This window comes from Urocampus carinirostris, chromosome 4, assembly GCF_059441175.1.
Source record: "Urocampus carinirostris isolate Australia breed hairy pipefish chromosome 4, RoL_Ucar_1.0, whole genome shotgun sequence".
In the NCBI taxonomy this organism is placed as follows: Eukaryota; Metazoa; Chordata; class Actinopteri; order Syngnathiformes; family Syngnathidae; genus Urocampus; species Urocampus carinirostris.
Window position 1 is genome coordinate 24183994 of NC_142352.1, and position 24499 is coordinate 24208492.

At 40.4% G+C, this 24499-nt stretch overlaps 1 protein-coding gene across 2 annotated transcripts; it reads right to left on the reverse strand.

The window, feature by feature from the left end:
- Nucleotides 1-4953: 4953 nt before the first annotated feature.
- Nucleotides 4954-24499, reverse strand: neto2a (neuropilin (NRP) and tolloid (TLL)-like 2a). Of its 2 annotated transcripts, none has more exons than XM_088333945.1 (10): nucleotides 24068-24499; nucleotides 20032-20088; nucleotides 19778-19921; nucleotides 14546-14797; nucleotides 12758-12805; nucleotides 12560-12687; nucleotides 10156-10384; nucleotides 9968-10081; nucleotides 9773-9903; nucleotides 4954-9183 (listed from the first exon to the last, which is right to left on the reverse strand). In XM_088333945.1, the coding sequence occupies exons 1-10, from the start codon at nucleotides 24075-24077 to the stop codon at nucleotides 8323-8325; spliced, it is 1974 nt and encodes a 657-aa protein (XP_088190071.1). In that variant the 5' UTR covers nucleotides 24078-24499; the 3' UTR covers nucleotides 4954-8322. The 2 variants fall into 2 exon arrangements, with proteins under 2 accessions (XP_088190071.1, XP_088190072.1); XM_088333946.1 differs by having other exon boundaries at nucleotides 14546-14794; nucleotides 24068-24498.

Consider the following 24499-nt stretch of genomic DNA (forward strand, 5'->3'; position numbering starts at 1 on the left):
CACATCCGGTTTAAAACAAGCACGTTTTAAAAAAATATTCTGGATTGTTTTGTATTTTAAAATATAATGGCAAAAAAACAATCACCGCTTGTTAATGTTGAATGGCTAGTATGTATGCATCGTTACTCAAAATGAAAAACTTTGATTGCAAACTGTCAATGAACCGTGCTTATGTTTCAACTATATGCAGATTGTTCTTCATTGATTGAATCGTGAATTCTGCCTACTTAATTGAATCGTTTTTTTGGATGTTGTTTCTTTAAATCATTACAATTCGGGAGAACTGATTAACTCATAGTATGATCATTTTTATGTATATTTTTTTTCTCTTAAATCTATAACTACATTTTTACCCCGGAGTGCCATCCCTAATCTCGTGGCATACGAAGTGTTCACAACGTTGATATCAAATAAATTCAACCAAGCAAACACTAGATGGCAGTGTTGCTCTGCAAATCATTTCCTGGTCTCTGACTGGCTGCTTCAAATATATTAGACTCTAATAATAATCTAATAATTAGAGATTTCGTATAAGAACGGTATTTTACCTTTACACTATATTTTTCAGTGTTCTTGTAACACTTGTAAATATGACATACTTATATGAAACATTCCTTAACTATGTATATTGACATTACGCAACGTAGTGCAAAAGTACTACTTATATTTTAAATCAACCGCGTCATATAAAACCAACACTCTTTTATCCCCAAAGATTGAAGAAAAATGTGCATGCCATCCTTTGGTTGTAGGACGTTTTATTTACAGTATTGTTATTTTGTAAAGCACATAATTAAACAGATTGAGTGAGTCGAAAATGTATGTACGACAAGACAAGTATGACAACACTTAAAATTCACTCATGGAAAAGGAAATAAAGGAACAATAAAAAACATGAAATAAATGCAATATTAAGGAATAAATATGTAACTGGGATATAAAGGTGCATCTTTAAAATATTGCATGGGGTGGCGATTTAATGTTATGGCAGTGGCGGGCTGTGCATTTCAAACTTAGATTTTCTGTAGGCTAAATTAATCCAACTCTATGGCTATAGAATATTTTCTGCAGCTACAGCTGCGACAGATTAAAAAAAAAATCGAAAATAACTTCATAAAATACGCGGAAATGACGTATCTGCAGCCACAACATACAGTGTGGCAACCAATCTCTGAGTTCATCAATTTTGGGCAATAAAAAAAACTGAATCAGGTGTGAATCGGGCGGAGCCTATTTAAGGATGATGAACCCAGCGCAGGTTGAACATACATTTGAGGAAAATGGGTCTTTCAAGTGGGCAGCACGGCGGGGCAGTGGTTAGCGCATGTGCGGCACAGTTCAAGTCATGGGAACCTCCTGCGTGGGTTCAAATCCAGCTCCAGACTTCCTGTGCGGAGTTTGTATGTTCTCCCCGTGCTTGCGTAGGTTTCCTCCGGCCACTCCAGTTTCCTCCCACATTCCAAAAACATGCATTTCAGGTGAATTGTCCGGTCCAAATTGTCCCTAGGTGTGAATGAGCGAGCAAGTTGTCTGTCCCTGTGTGGCCTGCGATTGGCTGGCAACCAGTTCAGGGTGTCCCCTGACCACTGCCCGATGATTGCTGGGATGGGCTCCAGCACCCCCGCGACCCTACTGAGGATAAGCGGTGCAGCTAATGAGATGAGATGGGTCTTTCAAGTCACTGCTTTGAAGAACAACGTTCTTTGATTTTTAAAGTTGATTGGAGAGGGAAGATCCTATAAAGAGGTGCAAAGAATTGTTGGCTAAAATGACCTCCTATGCCTTAAAAAGGGTAGAAAAACACGTGAAAGAAAACTGAAGCCATGAGATAGTACATCCACCCAGCCATTATCCTCAGGGTTGCGGGGTTGCTGGAGCCCATCCCAGCTATCTTCGGGGGAGTGGGCATGGTTGAACTGGTTGCCAGCAAGTCGCAGGGCACAAAGAGACCGACAACTCACTTGCTCATTCATACCTAGGGACATTTTGGACCGGCCAATTAACCAGACATGCATGTTTTTGGAATGTGGGAGGAAACCGGAGTGCCCGAAGGAAACTCACGCAAACATGGGGAGAACATGCAAACTTCACACAGGAGGTTCGATCTCATGACTTTAGAACTGTGCCGCACACGGGCGAACCAATGCGTCGCCGTGCTACCTGAAATAGTACAGATACATCTTTTATGATAACACTTTGAATGTGGTAAAAATGTTTTGTTTCCACTAGAAGATGTTTCTTTGCTGATTCTAAGTATTATTGTTGTGTTTCCATCACAAAAAGATACAAATACAGCAAAACTGAAGAATAAAAAAAACAGGTTCAAAATATAGCAAAATCCAAATGTACAGCAAAATAACTACCCCAAAAACCAATTGTTTTTTTCCTGGGCAATTGATAAAAAATATACTGTAAATTTAGACATTATAATTTAAGCTATGAAAAACAAACTTGAAACTGGTGCCATAATTTAATAATGATTTTTAAACACAGTGTGCCTCGGGAATTATTTGATGAAAGAAAGTGTGCCGAGGTGCAAAAGAAGGGTGCAAAACACTGATCTCGTCCACAAAAACAAATCAAAATGTAAAGGATTATAGGTAGAGCGCTCGTCTTGGGATAAAGAGGTCACGGGTTCGATTCCCAACTCCTCCGTGTTATATGTCGAAGTGTCCTTGGGGAAGACACTGAACCCCTCATTCCCCCAATAAGCAGGTAGGGGCCTTGCATGGCTGACTCCCTATTGGTGTGTGAGTGTGTGTGTGAATGGGTAAGTGTGAAGCACATTGTAAAGCGCTTTGGGAGGTCTTCATTGAGTTGAAAAGCGCTATAGAAATGCAGACCATTTACCATTTGTAACAGTAGGCCGAGATTTCCTTGCAACCTGAGGCAATAAGCAAGGCAATTGTTCATCTAAATCCATTTCATGTATAGGGAGCTGTCATCCCTCTTATAAAATGTTGATTTTTTCTGATATATTTTTGTCATATATTGTGCACCCGGAACAGCAACACTCGATTGGTCTGGAAACGTATAAAACCATTATTCTCTTTCATTTCATTCAACAAAGCGAATCTTTACATGACAGCCAACAAGTCACCATAATGATCTTCGGTCGGTTCTATTTCGGGCTCCGTTTGCGTCACAAAAGGAAGAATAACGTGTTTGTGAAGGTGACATATTTAAGAGATACGCCCGGAGCAACCGGGAGGACAAATGCATCGTGGCAGGCTGCAAACAGGGAGCCGCTCTTAATTCTTGTCAATGTGAGAGAGAGTGTATTTGGAATCGAATAGAAATCATAATTTAAGATGTGCTTCTAAATGTATCAAATAATGGAATTTAATTACATCTACATTTTCCGTGATTTCATGTTTTAATTAGAAATTTTTTTTTTTCCAATTTAAAATCTTTAAATTATTTGTTTGAATAATAATAGAATCGAGGCATGTTTTAGAGTTCCAGGAGTCTAATAAGGCAATGGCTACCGACCTTTTTGAAGCTAAGATTTACTTTTTGTAAATGTTTAGCTATCAGTTTGATATGTATTTGTAAAATAACAATTTTACTTGACTTGGTCAACCGCAAACAACTGCTTTGATAAGGGCACTGAGTTATTAACATTTATTACCGACTAATTTTAATAATAATTTTGAAATAATTGACCAAGTATTGAAAGATACGGATCGTGTCAATGATTTCTCCAACCAGTTGAATATCAAATTTCCTAGAAAATCACAACAACCCGTCACTGGAAAGCTATTTTCAGAACTGGTATGGGGGCTATTTGGGGCAACCTGGTGCCCATGAGCCCCACATTGGTGACCCCTATTTTAGAGTTCATTATTTACAGAGGCCTCTATTGATATTATCAACTTTAATCATATGCTTTTTAAACAAAATAATAAAGCCTGCAAAGAACGAAATCATAAAATGCCTTTCACATAGGTTAACTTTGGATTCTATTTTAACTCTATAGCAAAAAAAAAACAGCAGTAGAAATTGTAGAAAAAGCCCTTTTGGGAATTACAAAATTTCTGTTAAAAGAATTTCCTGTACCCTTTTCATCACCAAGTATCATACAGGCCCCCTGGATTTTTTTGGATTACCCTGGTAGAGATCAATCTGCTCCAAGAAGACTTGTTCAACTCTTCACTCTCCCCTTCTATCAACCCTTTTGAAGGGTTAGTCACGCTCAGAGATTTTCTAGACACGTTCTTACTCACTTTATTTTCTCTCTCATAAACAGTAAAAATAAAGCTAACAGTCAACACTCTGTCTCTGCTTTGCTCACCCTACGTACGTGTCATTTCTTGCCTGTGATTTGATGGTCGCCACACGTGGATGCCTGTGATACCAATGCCTGAGAGATAATCCACCTAAAACCTGAAAACAGCCACAGGGGAGCGAACGTTTATCAGCTGTAGGGGCGGCAGAGGGACGTCCATTTCACAGCTCTGCCACCAGGAGATGTTCTAGCAATAATAAGAGCGAAACATTAATGATTGCTAGTTCCTAGCTGATGACCCTGCAGCTGAGCCATGGGCACCGGAGCAGGTTGAAAGTAGAATATATTTTCAATTATGTTTGTGTTAACGATACCCAATTGAGTTCAAAGAACCTTTATAAAAAAAAATTCCCACTGCACCCATCTGCTTTTATCTTACTGTTACTTTTCCATTACTCGCAACACATTGGGAGGCAGGAATGGGGAAGGCGGGGTGGAGAGTAATTTCATGCTCTTCTCCAGGGTTTTCTGTTACTGTAGCATGAAAATACTACAAGTAAAAAAAGACCAGTTTCCAATAGTTGTCCAGATGCTAACCCAAACCCAAAAAAGGAAGAGTTCTTAGTGCAATGAGCTGACTACGGCTACAGTAACGACTTTAAGCCAGGAGATGGCGGCAGAGAGTAGCAACATTTCAAGTTGGACACAATAAAAGCTCCCGAGACTTGCGAGTATAATTCTCTTTTAATCCAACTGGATGAAATCATACATGGTGGTCAAGTCATCATCATCTCCGTCGTCTTGAGGGCAAATTGTGCTTGTTTTACATTTCACGAGACGAATAAAAAAAAAGAATACACTTTCCTCTTAGCAAATTAAGAGTCTGTCGGTGTGCTATTCCCGTGGCGAGACGGAGCGGTAGGCGTTATGTCTGCGTGTATGCATGGCTGTTCTTTCAACAATGGCAATTTTTTTATACTTCATTACATGATTCAGAGAGTCCAGTCCCAAGATAAGAAATGATTACTATATGGACAGGTTTTATAAAACTGTTGTATTCCTTGCGGGGGCGCTAGTGAGTCGTAGCATTGAGTATAATGTAATCCCTCGTTTGTCGCGCTTATGCTAAAATCTGCGAACATGCACTCTGCTTCCCACTATAGTCCAAAAGTTGAATAGGGATAATAAATCATAACAATATGTTTAAGGTTCATTTTAGGCGTAAAGGGGGGAAAAGGTGCCATGACGCATGACACAAATTTGCTCTCTTGGCCACTGGTCTCGGTAATAGTCGACTGGGGATGATGGATCACGACCAAAATAGTGCTGTTTGTTTAAAGTGGGCAACAATGCAAAGCTACAGTGGCCTGAACCGAGAACAATAGACTCTTACGGCTTCTGCTCTCAGCAATCATTTGCCTGGGGATAATGGATCACGACTGTAACCATGCTATTCATTGTAGCCATGAAAGAATAGCACGCCTCTTTACAAAAGTGCTTTGTGGGAGTCCCGACTTGCAGCAATATCGATCGGGGATAATGGATCACAATCGACAAGTGCAGTACACTTTTAGGTGGACAGAATCGCAAAAAGAGCCCCTAGGCCTGAAAAACCAGGACTCTGCCTGTCCCTGCTTGCAGAAATTTGTTATTGAGGATAATGGATTTGGACCGCTTGATCGCAGGTCACTTTCTGGCGAACACAACGGCAAAAAGAGCCACCAGGCCCAAAAAAAGCACGTGCCGGCTGCCCCCACTGGCAGCAATATGCGATCAGGGCTAATGGATCGTATTTGCACAAGTGCAGTTCACTTCTTGGCGTAGAGAATGGCAAAAAAAGGAGACACCAGGCCCAACAAAAATGCACACTGCTGACCCCTGCTCGCAGCAGTAGGCGATTTGGGGGTAATGGATGGTGGAATATTTTCAAAACTGCGATACACTTAAACCCACTTAGTACGATCAGGAAGTAGCGAGGGATTACAGTACCTGAATTGATGAGACCTTATTAAGTATTGAACATTTTTTGACTAATTATTTCTAAGTTTATTTAATCTTTTAGGAAAGAAAACCCTCTAAAAATCATAACAGAATTTTGGTGGATCTACCAGTACACAATGATCCACTATTTTTGTATTTTTCTATATGTTGTGATGTAATGAATGTTGTGATTGGGACTTGCCCAAGACACACCACAGGAAATGGTGCCTCTACAACCCAGTGGTTAAACGATCCAACCAACCAACCAATTCGCACCATGTCAAGAGAGTGGACACACGCAAAAAAAATCAAAATCAAATAAGTTATTAAGAAACAGCTAAATAAATATATATATATATATATATATATATATATATATATATATATATATATATATATATATATATATATATATATATAAATATATATATAAATGTACAATTCTATGGAATATATTTGTGCATGGTAAGTTAACTTTAGAAAGTCTTGATGGATTCATCTCTCTGGCTGGTTTCTTGGTCCGATTGAGCAAGATCCGGTTCGTTGAAACAGGTTTTGCCCGTTTAAATGGAGACTGTGTAATACTTGACCACTAGATGCCGCTATATTGTGTAGTGCAAGCAAAAACGAGTGCAGCAAAACACAAGAAAGAACACAAACAATGGAGACTGAAACCAAAAATCACATATTATTCTATTCATTTCTTAACACAGCCTTTAACAAGATTTTTGGGTCTGGGGGTTTCCATTAAGTGCAAGATACTAGACAATCCTGTCTGCCTATAGCTACCTATAGGTGAGACTTGTGTTCTGTATATTAAATACACAGTATTCTACTTACGAAGATTTAAAAAGAATAAAAAGTCCGCTTTATATCAGGAGGTCACGTCAAATGGGTGGAGGGCCAATTCAAAATTTTCACAGCAAGCCAAGCACCGGACATTTCAAATGCAGCGTATAACCGAGTGAAGCTAATTGAAGAAACACAAAACTAAGAAATATATTTAAATATAAATAAATAAATAAAATAGTATTTTCTTGTGGCTTTGTCAGTAATGTCGAATTTTCAAAGCCACAAATTTTTTTTTACTTTACATCGAAATCCCTATAACATGAACATAAATGAAATAAGCTGCTAATGCTAGTTGCTCACATTGTGCTAGTTGTAGCTAACGACCCCTACAGCTAGAGTGTTTAAAATGTCAGCTATTAAAGCAACAATAGTTGCGAAAGTTTTGCTAGTCGACCCTCAAAGCGAAGACAAAAATATGAAATCTAACAAGTATAAGCTAAAGCTAAGTATGTAATCACCACTTAAAATAGAACATTTTTTGTGTTGTGTTATTTTCTAGCCAGCTAGCTGCTATTATTCATGCACCATCAGTGGCCTATTGTTTTTACTTTAGTAAAAGAGGGCTAAGTAAAAGTCCGAGAAAAAATATAGAAAATAATAACCTTTACCATAATTTTTTATATATACAATTGCATTAAAATACAGTAAAGTGCAAATAATCGACAATTGCTAGAGTGTGATACAATAATAAATCAAGATCTTTTTAAGGGGCGTTGAAAACCTTCTTGGGCTTTCAGGCATTGACTTTGATACAATTGGGTTACTTAAAAAAAAAAAAAAAAAGATTTTAAATGAAAACAAATGATTTTTTAAAAATATTCATAGGGCAAGAAATGTGTGAATTTATTTTAAATAACATCAGGCTTACTAAGAGGGAGCTTTTTGTCTGCAATTTTGCTGAAATGCACGTACTTGCATGTGCATCATTAACGAGCTGACGAGGCTACAATGATGACACAACCCAGAAGATGGCGGCAGCGAGTAAATAAGTTCCAAATCCTGTAGTGCTCCTTCAAAGGCTGGGCAAAAAAGAAAAGAAAATTGGTGCAGTTTGATCACTTTGAGTATCCGTACTTTGTAATCCTCCTTGCGCTTTGTAGCCCTCGTTTTCAGTTGCACTACACAATTCAGTGACATCCAGTGGTCAAATAGTACACAGCATTGCTTTAAGGATTAGAAGTTTCTACAAGTCTGGAGAGTTGTTTATCCTGGAAGTGGACTCCTGTTTTGATTCTGTTCCGATTCTGTCCCAGGAAGTTCTTCTAGAAGTCCATGGACATGGAGCGTTGCTGTGGGTCCACCATGCAGGTGCTGTTGCGGACGGTGCTTCCCCGGACGGTTAGCGTGCCGCAGGCTCCGCCCATGCCGCCGCCCATGCCGCCGCCCATGCCGCCGCTCATGCCGCCGCCCATGGTGCCGCCCATGCCGCCGCCCATGCCGCTGCCCATGCCGCCGCCCATACCCCCGCCCATGCCGCCGCCCATGCCCCCGCCCATGCCGCCGCCCATGCCACCGCCCATGCCCCCACCCATCCCGCCACCTATACCGCCACCGATACCTCCGGCGATTCCGCTAGGCCCTGCCATAGCCACGCCCCCTGCCATTCCCATGGCCACGCCTCCGGTGATGCCTACAGCCCCGCCGATACCCACGCCACCCGTAGCTCCGCTCCCCCGGTTGTAGATCTCGCAGGGGATCTCCTCAGTGACGCGGTCCTCGATGACCTGCTGGTCGCAGTCGTGAGTCTGAGCGTGCTGCTTATAGCCGTAGCAGCCTTTTTTGTAGGTGCTGGTGGAGTTGAAGGTCTTCATGGGAGGCGGCTTGGAGAAGTCGTTGTGATAGGACAGCTCCATGGAGCTAAGCGTGGTGCGGCTGTGCTTGATGCTGCCACCGCCGCCGCCGCCCGTTCCACCGGAACCCAGCGAGCCGCAGTGGTGCTCGTGCACGCAGCGAGACATGGTGGACGAACGTCGGACCTTGTGGAAACTGTCCAGCTCCTCAGACAGGTCGCCAAGGTCTGAGGACATCTCCTTGTCACGCAGGGAGAAGAGCTCGTAGTGCGGCGGGTCGAAAACTTCCTGTAGACCGGCTTTGTTAAAGACGCCGGGTCGGCGGGCAACCACCTGGGGAAAACAAAACCTAGTTGAGCGGTGCGGCTGCAAAAAATGCAGTATAGAATAATCATCATCTTTCCAAGAAAATGATTTAAAGGGAAAAAATGTTCCCTGGGTAGAAAGACTCAAGAGATGACAGGATGGCCAACTTTGCCACGACCCCAAAGCAGGCCAGGAACCATCAGCAGTAAAGAAAGCTGTCCAGATTTGCGTCCTCAGTGGTACCCCGACGACCCAGGTGATTAAGGGTTCAGGGAACTGCGAAGTATCACACAGTTGTCTTTCACCCCTTCTGGTTACCTAACTATTTGAGACTGCGGGGTCAAAAATATGCGGGAAGGGCCTGAGCTCTATGTCAATACACACAGTGGTACCTCTCTATATGAGAACTTACAAAGACAAGAGTTTCGGAAGAAAAATCTTGCTTTGAATATGACAGACAATCCAGGTCATGAGCAGGCCAACAGGTTATGACTAGAGATCGCTTGAGAGCACTCACACTTGTGACTGCTCATCACCAGCATTAGGAAAATAAATGTATTTTGACATCATAACCGAAGATAACCAGCTTTCTCCCTCAACCTTGAGGAAAGCTTACTTTTTTCCGGGGCTGCTTCATCTGAACCAGGATGGAAATGATGAGAAGAACCAGAACAATCCCTGAGGAGACACCGATGACCGTGCCGTGTGTCTTTGTGATCTGGTGGAACAGACCTCTGGATCTCCTCTCTGGAATCAAAGAACAGGACGGGATGACTTTAACTACGAGATGCCATTCGTGAAACGCTCTTACCCTTGCAGTGATTTTCATCCCAAGGGTAGACGCAGTTCTGGACTCCGTTGCACACTAGAGAGTCGTTGATACACATGTTGCTGTGACAGAAGAAGGTGTTGGGCGAGCAAGGAGCTGCGGGCCAGAGAGGGAGGTCTTGTTAGACAAACCAAAGAGACGAGACATGAGAGGACGAAAACGAGACTGACGGTCCACGAAAGAAGTGAAGAGCATCCGGAAACGGCTGAGTCGGCTCTTTTCGTCGGCCCACATGCGGACCACGCCCACGCCGTTCTCCAGCATGACGTCGTTGGCCACCGTGCTGCAGAATTTGGCCTTCAGGTTCTCGATGGCGCTACTGCCGTCGTAGATGGCCACAAAGTTCTTCTTGCACTCGTTGGAGTGCTCCATCTGGTACTCCATGAAGCGAAGGTAGATCTACACACATAATGAACCAGATTGCTGCTGGTTTAAATCAGGAGTCACGAATGTAGGCTCTACGTGCACCATGTAACCCCCAAAGACACCTCAGTACCCCTCGGACTAGTTCTGAAAGTAGCCCAAGAATTGATGGGTCATTGTGATTTTTTAACGCACTGAGTGCTCTTATACGAGTCAGATATTTTTTGGGTTGAATGATCCTATTTTAACCCTTCTTCTAAGAATACAACCCAGTAGTAGCAAAAAGAATAACAATAGTAACAACATTCTAATAACATGCTAAATTGTTTATTGGAAATGCAAATCAAACCCTTCACACTAATCAGGAACAAAAACGTGATTTTTTTGTTTCAAAACTGTTGATGTGCCCTGGTTTAAGCATTCCCAGATTTTTAGATTAGATGTAGATTTAATTCATTGCTCCCCTCAGGGAAATTCACTTCCACTGACTCCCGGAGGAAAACAGGGGCATTACATTCCAAAAACAGCAGAATAGCAAACATATACTGTATTGCAGTAGGACAATGACGACAGACTGATTTGGAAGGGTCAGCTGGGCCTGTTTAGAAGCGTGATGGCAGAGGGGATCAGGCTTTTCCCGAGGCGGGGCCCGCCCTCCTTAATCTTTTTGTGCTGTATCTGTGCCTTGTTGTTAGTGGAATGAAGAATTAATGAAGTGGGTGAGTGATATCCTGGACAATTGTTTTTGCCAGTGGGATGATGGACTTATTCTTTGAGGCAGAGAGGTTGGATGTTGGTAGGTTGATCATTTTAGTTGCCGTGTAAGTGATACGTCAGAGTTTGGTCCGGCTCGTGACAGCGTGTATTTAAATTTTTTTGTAGAGCAGTACAAGAGGTTTGGCTGAACAATGCTTGAGTACAGTAGTAACAAGAGGTGAGGTGAAACATGTATTCCTTTGCGTTTACAAATGACTTACTACTTTATTTTTTTTTAATATATGTATTCAAATAAGGGCAGCACGGCGGCGCAGTGGTTAGCGCTTGTGCGGCACAGTTCATGTCATGGGAACCTGTCGTGGGTTCAAATCCAGCTCCAGACTTCCTGTGCGGAGTTTGTATGTTCTCCCCGTGCTTGGGTGGGTTTCCCCTGAGCACTCCGGTTTCCTCCCACATTCCAAAAACATGCATTTCAGGTGAATTGGCCGCTCCAAATTGTCCCTAGGTGTGAATGAGCGAGTGAGTTGTCTGTCCCCGTGTGCCCTGCAATTGGCTGGCAGCCAGTTCAGGGTGTCCCCTGCCCACTGCCCGGAGATGGCTGGGATGGGCTCCAGCCCCTCCGCGACCCTAATGAGGATAAGCGGTACGGCTGATGAGATGAGATGAGATGAGATGTATTCAAATATATTTTCATTATTTTTTATAAGATTGATTCATATTCCGCATAACCAATTTTCTCACTTGACTAAAATTTTTATTTGTATGGTATTGGTTTGTGGCATGGCATCATGAAGAAGTTGGCTAAACCCATTCCCACAATGCCCTTTTCTCTCTTTGTGCAGTTCAGAATCTTGTGTGCTTCGCAAAGACTGTGAACCAGCAATATAATACTGTAATTTTCTACTGTATTAATTTGCAAATGGTCCCCTTCGGTGAGGGCAAAGGGAGAAACAAAAACCTGATAACCATGGAAAGGAAGCCTAAAATTATCAAAACATATAAGGAAAACTCACAAATTGTTACCCTTGCTATAGAAAATGACCATAACCGTACAATCAGGACAATAGTTAAGAATAAGGAGGCGATTAAAGCAATAAAGTTTTCTAAGGGAATGAAAATGTAAAGTGGAAGGTTTAAATCAGTTTAAATTTTCATCTGGCGACTCACCCCCTCATTGCATCCACCTGCTATTCCACTGTACCAGCTCAGGTCAAAAAACACCAATGCGAAATAAAATTTCGTTTTTTTTATTTACATGTATAATTATTAATAATATTATTAATGATAGGCACATATATTACACATAGGTAGTACTTACTGTATACTATTTTGTTAATTACATCTCTTTCTGGGGGCACTGGAGGTTTGGAATGCATTAGCTAATTACCATTGGTTTCTATGCTTCGCCGTGCGACAATTTCAACTTGCGATCACCACCTCAGAACGGATTAATTTCATATCCCAGGGGTCTACGTTCTTGTGAATGTGCCAAACCTTGGAGTTAGGGGGCGCTCTGATGGTCCAGATGCAATCCAGAGCATCTCCCGGTTTGACCCGCTTGGCTTCGTCCACCTGACTAGAGCGAATGATCCCGTCGGAGCCGGACAACTCAAACTGGCAGTCTGGAAAATAACAGGGGATGCAATTCTTTGACCGGATTTGATTTCAAAATAAAAGCAGTGAGGTATTTACCTGGGATTGGGTTTAACAGTCCGCCCACGTGCAGATGGAAGTCGGGATCTGACAAAGCAAGGTCAGAGGAAGGTTTTTACGAGTTGATTTCGTTTTATTTACCATACCGGGTTGTTAAATATTTAATTCTAGCTTTCTATATTTTATTTTGATGCTAATGAAAGGAAAAGGGAAGAATATTTGATTCAGCAATATAGATGAAGTCTACTTCAACCTTTTTGTTACTTTAAATTAAAAAAAATGTTTTTATTAAAAAATAAAAGACTAAAACTAATCGTCTTTAAACTTTATTAAACTCAACCCCCCCGGGGAAGATTTACAAACAGGAACTAGACACTATAAGTTAGATTGTATTCAGTGGTGTGACCAGACATAAGTCTCAGTAGGAGGGCATATCAAATGTTTGGGGGGCACAACTTTGATCCACCCCCATTTTTTTTTGCACAGCACTAATGCACGTTAAACAGAATCAACAGTACATCCAGCAACAGCTTTAAATAGGCCTTATTATTTAACAAAGCCGGCTCCCTTCCCTCTTGTGATTGGTCAGTATGTATTTTTCAATGGATTCTGTGTTGTTAACTTATTTTTTTGAGTATTTCAAAGGTTAAAAATGTTTTGAATTTTATGGTTCTTTGTTTTGTTTTTTTAATTTGGAGAGTGATTTCACACGCGTGCTGCTTGTTTTCATTTTTTCGAGAATTAAAATGGTGAAAGTAAGGACTGTTTCAAACACAGTGCAAATGGCAACCCAAACCTGAAAAACATGAAAATAAATATGATTTTATAATATAATAGGATTTTAAGAGGTTTTATGTTTATTTTTATTATTAAAGTATCAAAGTAACATTCAAATATAAAAAATATGTATAATAATAGATACGATTATTAAATTACATTAATTATTATTTGGTTAGTACCATGACACAAACTATACATTTAAAATTACGTATATTTTTATGTTAACCACAAGGAAGAACTAATTTTCCAAGACTATATTAATTCATATTGAAATAAATAAGAGAAAATCAAATCGTATTAAAATGAGAAAAAAAAGAATCAAACTGAAATCTTGGGAATTCAACAATAATTACTTTGGTTTTTAGTTTTCACACCCAAAACTAAGATCAAGTGTTGTTTTTTTTAGCACATGCAACTAATCCTCATTTTATGAAATCTAAAATAATATGCAAGCTGATGTTTGGTGAAACAAATCTAATTTGAATTTAAGTCAAGTCATGTTTGTTTGTACAGCCCTTAATCACAAGAAGTCTCAAAGGGCTGTACAGACAACAGAGTATTATAACACCATCCCCTGATCTAAAACCGATATGAGTGCAAGGAAACACTCAAGACCTCAGCATTCAAAATCCATTGATGACTTCTCTCCTTTTTTGGAGTGTCTACTAAAATTTAAACTTAACGGACATGGGGAAGAAACATCTGGACGACAATATCATGGCTTTTTTATTTGAAATTTGTGTGACTTTCTCGTCTTACTGGATTGTTTTAAGCACTTTAATGCCCATTTTCTTGTTTTACAATAATGCAATAAATAAAACACTTAAAATTAGCATGTATTAATATGCCTGTCAGTTATTTCTGATTTTATTTTGTGCCTTGAGGAGCAAGGTAAAGGTAAAATCTCCTCAACATTCAATTGATAATTGTTCTGGTTGAATCTACTTTAAAAACATATAAATGAATATCTAAAATCTTATTACAATGGTTACTTACAGAGCAATAACAAGAGAGCAAAAGAAAAACCAAAATGCCTGAAGCCCTCACCTGCAATAAAGGTGTACTTGATCCGGAACCCGAGACCCTCCAGTTCCTCATCGCTAGTAAACTTGATCCACATGAAGCGTCCCGTGGAGGTGAGCAGACCGGGAGTCTTTCCGCCGCAGACCCGATCGATGAGCGGCGAGAATCCGAAGGGTCCGTCCCGGATCTCGATATGGTCAAAGCGGCACTCGAAGGAAGGCTCGATGTAGTAGTTCTTGTCGAACGCCAGCTGGATCCTCTGACGGGGTAGCGCTGCTTGGCCGTGGCGCAGAAAAATACAAATTACTATCTGTACTTTGGGTCAGATTTTAGGGTTAAGGACTAGGGTGGCTCGGGTATCTGATAAGGTTGCCTCCTGGACTATGTCTTTAGGCTGGCCTGGGAACGCCTCGGGGTCCCGTCGGATGAGCTGAAAGAAGTGGCTGGGGATAGGGAGTTCTGGGCTTCCCTGTTAAGGCTGCTGCCCCCGTGACCCCGGATAAGCGGAAGATAATGGATGGATGGATGGATGGATTAGGGTCGTATGTTTCGGGTTTAGGAGGTTAGGGTTTAAGGATTAGGTGTCAGTAGGATTGCTGTACTTGCCCAAGACACACCACAGGGTAATGGTGCCCCTACCACCCTTGTGTGTAAGGGATCAGCCAAGGCACCCACCCATCACAGTTTCCCAGACATAGGAAAAATCTAGGGGGTTCCTCACTTGTAATTAGTTGTTCCAGAATCGCATAAACTTAAAAATTGAAAGATTTCCAAAATATATACAAATACAAGGCTAATCAAAAGGAAATTTCTCACAATATAAAGGATGACAAATGCCATCGTGTGTATTTGTGCTACGTATCTCAGTGCAAAGAAGCAAAGATGACATTCGGTTGTTGCAGTGTTTGTCCCACCCAGCCTGCACTGTAATAAGACGGCTTGGTAAAATGTGAGATCTTATGAGCGTCGTATTTTCCCCAAGATGAACATTTTTCAACTTTTGACAAACAGTGAAGAAGTTTTGGCGCTGAACGTTTAGCCGAGAACACTTGCCAAGCGCTTCATCGCACTCTCAGTGTTTCAACAGAGCGTATAAATAAATGCAAGAATTAAGTAAATAATCGCTAAGAGTAGAAAAACACTTTGGCTGACTCTATCTCATAAATTGGGCGATATACAATAACCTCCTGTAAACCATTGAAGAAGAATCGGCGTCCTGTAATAGGAGCAATTACAAAAACAGCAGTACTGACACTGTACTTGACCAAGTCACTGATATAAGTATTTCATTTAATTACATTTAAAACTCATATCGGTAATTTGGTCTGGTTCCTTGCCGATACAATACCTTAAAATTGGCATTGATAAAACACCAGTTATATTAAGTCTAACGAGATAACGAGCAGATTATTTTTGCATTAAACTCTTGTCTTGTTTCCCATGCTTTGTGTATTTAGCCAGTGTATTTATGATTCAATAGTTTACAAGGTCACACACTCATAGATCTAGCTTCTTAATTTTGCATTAAAATACACCAGATTGATAAACTTAATTTGAAAATGTACAAAATATTCTTCAGGGCAAGCCCCCATAGCCTGTCCACCCACCAGGGTCTCACACAATTCGATGGAAAACACTGTAGTAGGTTAGATTTAAGGGGAATAGGAAATTCAGGTTTAAAGATTAGGACAGGGGTGTCCAACTGATTTTCACCAAGGGCCACATCAGTGTAATAAAGCCAGTCCTCAAATGGCCTGATGTAATTAATAAATGTAACTAACTGTTATTGAATGCTATGTAAAATAAATGTAACTACTGTTTAAGCTTTCTATCTATGTAGACTATTATATGAATCCCAATGTGTGTGTGTGTTTGTATTTGTGTTTGTATGTTGCTTATTAGCTCTGAAACAGCTGAACAGATGTTCGTGAAAATTAAAACAGTAGTACTTTAGGTCTCCAGGAGTGTCTTTAGCAAGATTTTACCCTCAATAAATACCAACAAAATCAATTAACATCTGCTTTTGTGTACAAGCGGCTCTGGAGCTGCATGCAGTCATACTGCTCTTTGGCAATCCCTAGTGGCTCGCTGGCACTTTTTTAACAAACCACGGCCCAAAAACCTCACTGAAGTAGAATGCCCAGCAACTCCATTTTAGGAATAGGCGTTGTAGTTAAAAGTTTAGGATTAGGTTGGGGTTAAATTTAGAAATTAGGGTTTAGGATTAGGGATAGGGGTTGTGGTTAGGAAGGTTAGGGTTAGAAGGGCGGGGTTGGGGTTGAATTTAGAAATTAGGGTTTAGGGATTAGGATTAGGTAGTGTGTGTTATGGTTAGGGGTTAGGAACCGGTATCACAAATGCTAAAATATTTTGGCCTTTTTCGAAAGCACATTCAAAATTTGTTTAACCATTGATTCTAAATTTATTTTGCCATTATGGTATAATGAACAGGATGAAGGGTTAAACCAACTGTAAACCATCAACATAATGTTGAAAGTGCTTCCATTTTGTTGGCTTGTTGCTCAATAATGAGGGCGTCCACATAAAATATCACACAATTGTAGTGTTGAATGTAAGAAAATATTCAAATATCACCCCACCCAATAAAAATAGTAATGTGCTAGCATACATGCTAGCATGATGTCAATACATTTAGACATTTCCTTCACATTTAACAATTTGAAAATGTACTTAAATTGAACCTCTCACTTTAATGGAATGTATAATGTTAGATGCAAAAATGTACTGTAAAAAATATGATAATCACAAAAAAGGAAAAAACTGTTTTTTACATGACAGTGACATGTGGGAGGTGTACATGAAGATTCCTAAATTTAAATTTTTGGCAAAAATAATTTCAATAAATGTAATAGGAATAAGTATATATATATATATATATATATATAGGGCAGCACGGCGGCGCAGTGGTTAGCGCATGTGCGGCACAGTTCATGTCATGGGAACCTCCTGCGTGGGTTCAAATCCAGCTCCAGACTTCCTGTGCGGAGTTTGTATGTTCTCCCCGTGCTTGCGTGGGTTTCCTCCGGGCACTCCGGTTTCCTCCCACATTCTAAAAACATGCATTTCAGGTGGATTGGCCGGTCCAAATTGTCCCTAGGTGTGACTGAGCGAGTGAGTTGTCTGTCCCCGTGTGCCCTGCGATTGGCTGGCAATGGTGTCCCCTGCCCACTGCCCGGATATGGCTGGGATGGGCTCCAGCCCCCCGCGACCCTAATGAGGATAAGCGGTATGGCTGATGAGATGAGATATTATATATATATATATATATATATATATATATATATATATATATATATATATATATATATATTTTAAGACAGGAACAATTTTCAGTTCTGTTAGCAGATTTTCAAGTATGCTTCTTCCCATTTTATTTTTCCCTCACATATCGATGCAAACGGTTCGGAACTCTAAAAAATAAAAAAAATAAAATACATAAATAAAAATAACTTTTGAAAATTATACTATTAGATAAATTCAGTATATATTTGATCAAATAAATTAACATATTATTTTTATAATCCTAGGATATTATCACACTAAAACAAAATATAATAAACATAAAACAAAATAAAAAAATGCGTAAATGAGAAAAAAATATCAGCAAACAGAACAAAACAACGAAAGGGGGGACAGTGCAGTACTACAAATGAGAAATTTGAGAAAAACGGAATCATAGTTTTATTTTGAAATTGTCATGCATTCATTTCCTCATTCTGCCATTCTCAAAACCTTATTTATTTATTTACTTATCTATTCAGTCATTAATAATGTCATCCATCTATTTCGAAGGTTTATCAGTCCAACTTGATTATTACTGGCCACAAATATTAATTTTTTTCTGTGACAATCCTATAAGTGTCAAACTGCTTGAATAGAAAAAGCAAATTGCACCAGTGGTAATTCACAGTTTGTCCGTCAGGGGGGAGAAATGAGCCACGTTAAAATGGGAAATCCCTTGATGGTGTGGCGTGACGTCATAATGGGGGAAAAAGAGCGGCAAAAGTGAGCGGCTGCAAGCTACTTTTAAGTGTAGCCAGTCGTACAGACAGGCAGATAGATGTATAAATGTATAGATAGGCAGATAATTGCATAGATGAATAGGTAGCCCGACAGATGTATAGGTAGGAAGGCAGATATAATTATAAAAGCATAGATAGGCAGATAGATGTTTCATTTAATTTCATTTCATTTCATAGAGGTATATTTAGCTAGGCAGCTAGGTGCATAGTAAGATAGGTAGGTAGCTAGATATATAGTTAGGCAGGCAGCTAGGTGTATAGTCAGATAGACAGGCAGATAGATGTATAGTTAGCTAGGTCCATAGTAAGATAGGTAGGCAGCTAGATATATAGTTAGGAAGGCAGCGGAGTGTATAGTCAGATGGGCAGGCGGCTAGATGTATAGTGAGATAGGCAGGCAGCTAGGTGTATAGTGCGATAGGCCGGCAGCTAGTGTATGGTTACATAGGCAAGCAGCTAGATGTATAGTTGGATCGACAGGCAGACAGATGTATAGGTAGATAGGTAGTCAGATAGATGTATTTATAGTTAGCTAGGCAGATAGTGGTATAGTTAGGTATGTAGGCAGATGGATGTATAGGTAGGGAAAGAGGTGTGAAGATAGATAGGTAGGCAGATAATGGTATGTTAGCTAGGCAGGCAGATAGATGTATACTGTAGTTAGATAGGCACGCAGCTATATGTATAGGTCGGTAGGCAGGTAGATGTATAGGTAGATAGGTAGTCAGATAGATATATAAATGTATAGATGGGCAGATAAATCTATAGATAGTCAGATAGATGTATATATAGTTTGCTAAGCAAATAGTGGTATAGTTAGATATGTAGGCAGATGGGTGTATAATTAGATAAGTAGGCAGCTAGATGTATACTGAGATAGGCAGGCAGCTAGATGTATAGATAATCAGATAAAGGTCTTGATAAATAGATAGGTGTATAGTTAGATAGACAGATTTTGAAATACTGAGTTCTTGAGTTCTTCCTTGCCCTAATGTCGGTTTTAGATCAGGGGATAATGTTATAATAGTGTATAGTCGGTACAGCCCTTTGAGAAATCTTGTGATTAAGGGCTATACAAATAAACCTGACTTGACTTGGTATAGATGGATAGATCTTGATACATGATTGATGGATAGAGCAATCTTAATATGGTAATGAGAGTGGCAGGTCAGTCTGATAGATGAGATGAGGACCCACAATGCACCTGTCTCACCTTCCAGGATGTAGACGCACTCCTTATTTGGCGGGTATGTTTCGGGGTACTTTGGCGAGGTGAACACGCCACCGTTGATGTTGCGCACCCACGTGCCGCAATCGTTCTGATTGGGGCTCTGGACGCCATTGTCTCCCAGAGAGTCTTGTGAAATAAAGGTTTTCTATCATTTCTCATTCGATTTTCATTGATACATATGATTGTTTATTTACTAATATTATTCCTGATTAATATTGATTCGATTTTCTTTTTACCTTTAGTCCGCTGTGCCAGAGCGAGGCCCTCTTCTATGAGAACGAGGAAGATCCACGCTGAAAAAAAATTGAAAATGATTATGCCATCATACATGGACATCCATCCTTCCATCTATTTTCTGCACCGCTTATCCTCACAAGGGTCTCACGGGGTGCTGGAGCCCCTCCCAGCCATCTAGTGGGCAGGGGACAACCTAAACTGGTTGCCAGCCAGTCAGATAGACAACTCACTCGCTCACTCACACCTAGGGACAATTTGACCAGCCAATTAACCTGACATGTATTTTTTTGAATGTCGGAGGTAAACGGAGTACCTGGAAGAAACCCACGCAAGTACGGGGAGGAACATGCAAACTCTGCACAGGGAGGCTGCAATAGCTGGACTTGAACCCTGAACCTCCACATCGTGGGACCATGAACCGAACATTGAAAAAAAAAACAGCAATATTTCAAATGGATTTTTAATAAATATAACATTTTAGAATTAGAATCGCCTTTATTGTCATTTATATCAACGTTGTTAAACATTGTAAGCAAAGAGGCTAGACATGGCACTCCAGGGTAAAACACGCCAAGACTTTGAAGAGAAAAGGGATAAAAGACTATCAGGGTGAATAGGCCTAAAAATAATAATAACAACATGATGCTTGGCTAAAGTTATAATAATAATAATAGTGCAATAAAAATAAGTGCAATAGCATTTAGCAGCAGCAATTAAAACAATATAATTGTAGGTCTTAAACTGGGGTGCTAGAGCTGTGCTAGAGATGTCAAACTCAGGTTGGGTCTGGGGCCAGATCCAGACTTTCTGTTCTGAGGTAGGCCAGATCAATAAAAGAATGTCAAATCCAAATTTTTAGAATTGTTTTTCAGTATGCTCCATCATTCAGAGTACATTTTTATTCTACGTTATCATTTTATGTTATGATCATGGATGACAAGGGATCTTTTCTAAACACAACACATTTATTCACAAACAACATAAATGTGTCAACTGATTGAGTGAATGCAGTTGAACACCTGAACCAACTCACCACGCTATACAATCTCAACACTACCTTCTAACGGCCACTGAGAGCATTTGGTTTGCATTTATTAAAAAAAAAATCACAACTTTTGATAGGTATGACCTCGAGACTCGCCTTTTTTTTGACATTCGTAAATTTATGGTGTTGCCGGATTAAGTAATACAAAGGGTCGCGGGCTGTATGTTTGATAACTCATATAAAGTCATGTCCCTCCAGGAACACACCTGAATCAAATGAAGAGGATTGTGATCAAAATCAAACAGTATCATGACTTTTTATGAGTCTTATACAGTATTATGGTTTTTTTTTCTACCCTTTACTATTGCGATAATAATTGTATCATAAAATATATTATTATACATAGTTTTGACACTAGCTACAGGTACCGGAGAAAACACCAACACTATTGTAAGATGTTGGCGTTAATATCATCAGACGCACTCTTGTGGCCGTTTTGTAAGTTGCAACTAGAAATCTTAAATATAGAAAAGTATTAATTCTATTCAGCTTAAAAGAAATATGCTATATTAGATCGATATTCAGTTGTTTGAAATTGATCTTGTGACGTTTCAAGAATTGTGTACTTGCTCCAAGTATCAGACTCAATAAAAGCTGGTATCGAATATCCCTAGTTTCTATCATTTTTTGTGGTTTTCTTCAATTTTAATATAGTTTTGGTTTTGTCTTTCTGTTGTATCCTTCAAACAGAAAATCATTTTTGCAGCAGTGTGAAAAAGGTAAACATTAAATACACCGTGGGAACAATTTTTCAGTCATCGATTAGCAGACATTTTCCTGGCTTACTCTTGTACGTTGTATATTCTTCCTGTTTTAAAAAAGAAGAAAAATACATTTACCGCTCCATTTATTGATCTGTCATTCATCCATTCTTCCCTCTATGCATCCATCCATCCAAACGTTTATCCAGTTATCCTTCCAGCCATCCGTCAAGTTAACCATCCATCCTGTTATCCATTTTCCGACCTTCCATGCATTTATCCTATCGTCCATATGTGTATGGATGTCTTTGCATTCATCCGTCCATGAATATGTCAATCCGTCCATCCATCTGGTAATCCATCCATTTCTCCGCCCAGTTAAGTAACTATCCATTCATTCATGCGTTTATCCATCCGTCCGTCTAGTTATCCATCCATCTGGCGCTTTGTTTAACTATAGATCAATTGGTGTATCCATCCATTTGTCCATCCATCCAACGAACAAAATAACCGCCCGTCCATGCATTTGTCCGTCAGTTAACCATCCATACATTCATCAAGTTTCCCATTATCCATCCAACTGTACGTTTACCATCCTTCCATTTATCAAGCTTTCCATCTATCCATCAATTCATCAGTTAACCACCCATCCATTCATAGATGGATGCATCCATCTATGACCAGGTATCCAGCCATTTGTTAAACCATCGACCTATCCATGCATCCATCCGTTGATCAATCCATCCAACTATCCGCCCGTCCATGCATTTGTCCGTCAGTTAACCATCCATACATTTATCAAGTTTTCCATTATCCATCCAACAGTTCATTTACCATCCATCCATCTATCAAGTTTTCCATCCATCCATCCATTCATCAATTAACCATCTATCCATTCATACATGCATGCATCCATCTAACCCTCCGTCCAGGTATCCATCCACCAGGCCATTTGTCTAACCATTGATCAGTCCATGCATCCATCTGTTGTTCCATCCATCCAACCTTCTGGTTTTACATCCATCCAACCAACCAACCAACCATCCGCCTGTCCATGCACCTGTCCGTCAGTTAACCATCCATACATTCATCAAATTTTCCATCATTCATCCAACAGTCCATTTACCATGCATCCAACCCTTTGTTTACCAGCCATCCATTTATCAAGCTTTCCATCCATCCATCCGTTTACTATCTATCCATCAGTTTACCATCCATCCATTAATGTATCAGTCTTTCTGTCCAGTTATCCATCCATCCAGCCATCTGTTAAACTATCGATCAATCCATGCATCCATCCATTTGGCCATCTATTCAACCATTTAATTTTACATTCATCCAACTAAACAACCATCCGCCCATCCATGCATTTGTCTGTCAATTAATCATCCATCCATTTATCAAGTTTTCCATTATCAATCCAACCCTCCATTTAATATCCCTCCATTTAGCATCCATCCATTTATCAAGTTTTCAATTAGAGTCACATTTATTTCATGAATTTCGCATTGACATCCATTCATTCATCCATCTTTCCCTCCGTCCGTCCAGTTATCCATGCATCCAGCTATTTGTTAATCCATCGATCAATCTATGCACAGATCCATTTGTCCAACCGTCATTTAACCATTTATCAAGTTTTCTATCATGCGCCAACTGTCCATTTACCATCCATCCAACCATTTATCAAGTTTTCCATTCATGCATTAATCCATTCTTTTATCTGTCCGTCCAGTCAACCATATATCCTTCCACTCCTCCATCCATGCATCCGTTTGTCCGATGAACCATCCATCAAAACCCAGTGAAGCACGCCGTTGACGCGACTCTCCAACCCGACGCACGTTGTCCGATAATGGAATAATTCGTCGGACACTCAGCAATGTGCACCGCCTACCTGATCTCTTTTACCGGCTGATTTGCGTCTGAAAATCGAACGTTTGCATGAAATGAAGCATTTGAAGGAGATGGGCGTGCAAGTACGCACGTACTACGCCGCCTTTGGATAAGGGATTTGTCATTTTTACGCACGAAATTCCCACATTGCGCTCCTAAAGACATCTTTGACGCATAACCAGAGATGATATGAGTTCAAGATACGAAAAAAAAAACAATCCTAATTTGCACGCAACAATAGTTTTTGGATCATTCTCATGCACCATGTTTGCTTACATTGCACTCAAATAATGAAAGGACCATTGCATCATTAAGATATCCATTAGGGGCTGATTGTCAAACCGAAATGGTCATTTGTTAAAGATCGAAAAATCGCAAAGAAAAAGGTCTCACCTCTGTGCATTATTTCCTCCGCTGAAACGTCCCCCCTTAGACTAGTAGAACTCCCCTTTCGCGTCACTCTTCACAGGAGCACCAAGTCAACATGGACAAGGGGGTACGAGGTCCATTACGCACGTCCTGCACCGGGGGGCTCCTGTGCGCGCTGCAAGTCCGGCGGAGCTTCTCATGTCAGCCTAATGCATCTGCGCGGCTCCACAGAGGACTCCAAACCCGGCGAGATGTTCCAAGCAGATATCCAAAGAAAAAGCGACAAGGGGGTTGAAAAGGTGAAACAAATGTAAAAAAAAAGGCGGTGGAGGTGGAGGACGGGGTCTGCTCCGCTCCAGGATCCGTGGGCGCACTGAGGAGGAGATGCGTCCGCACGAGGAGCATTTAAAGCCGCGGGCGTTGCTGACATCGAACGTGATCGTCAAGGCGGACTCC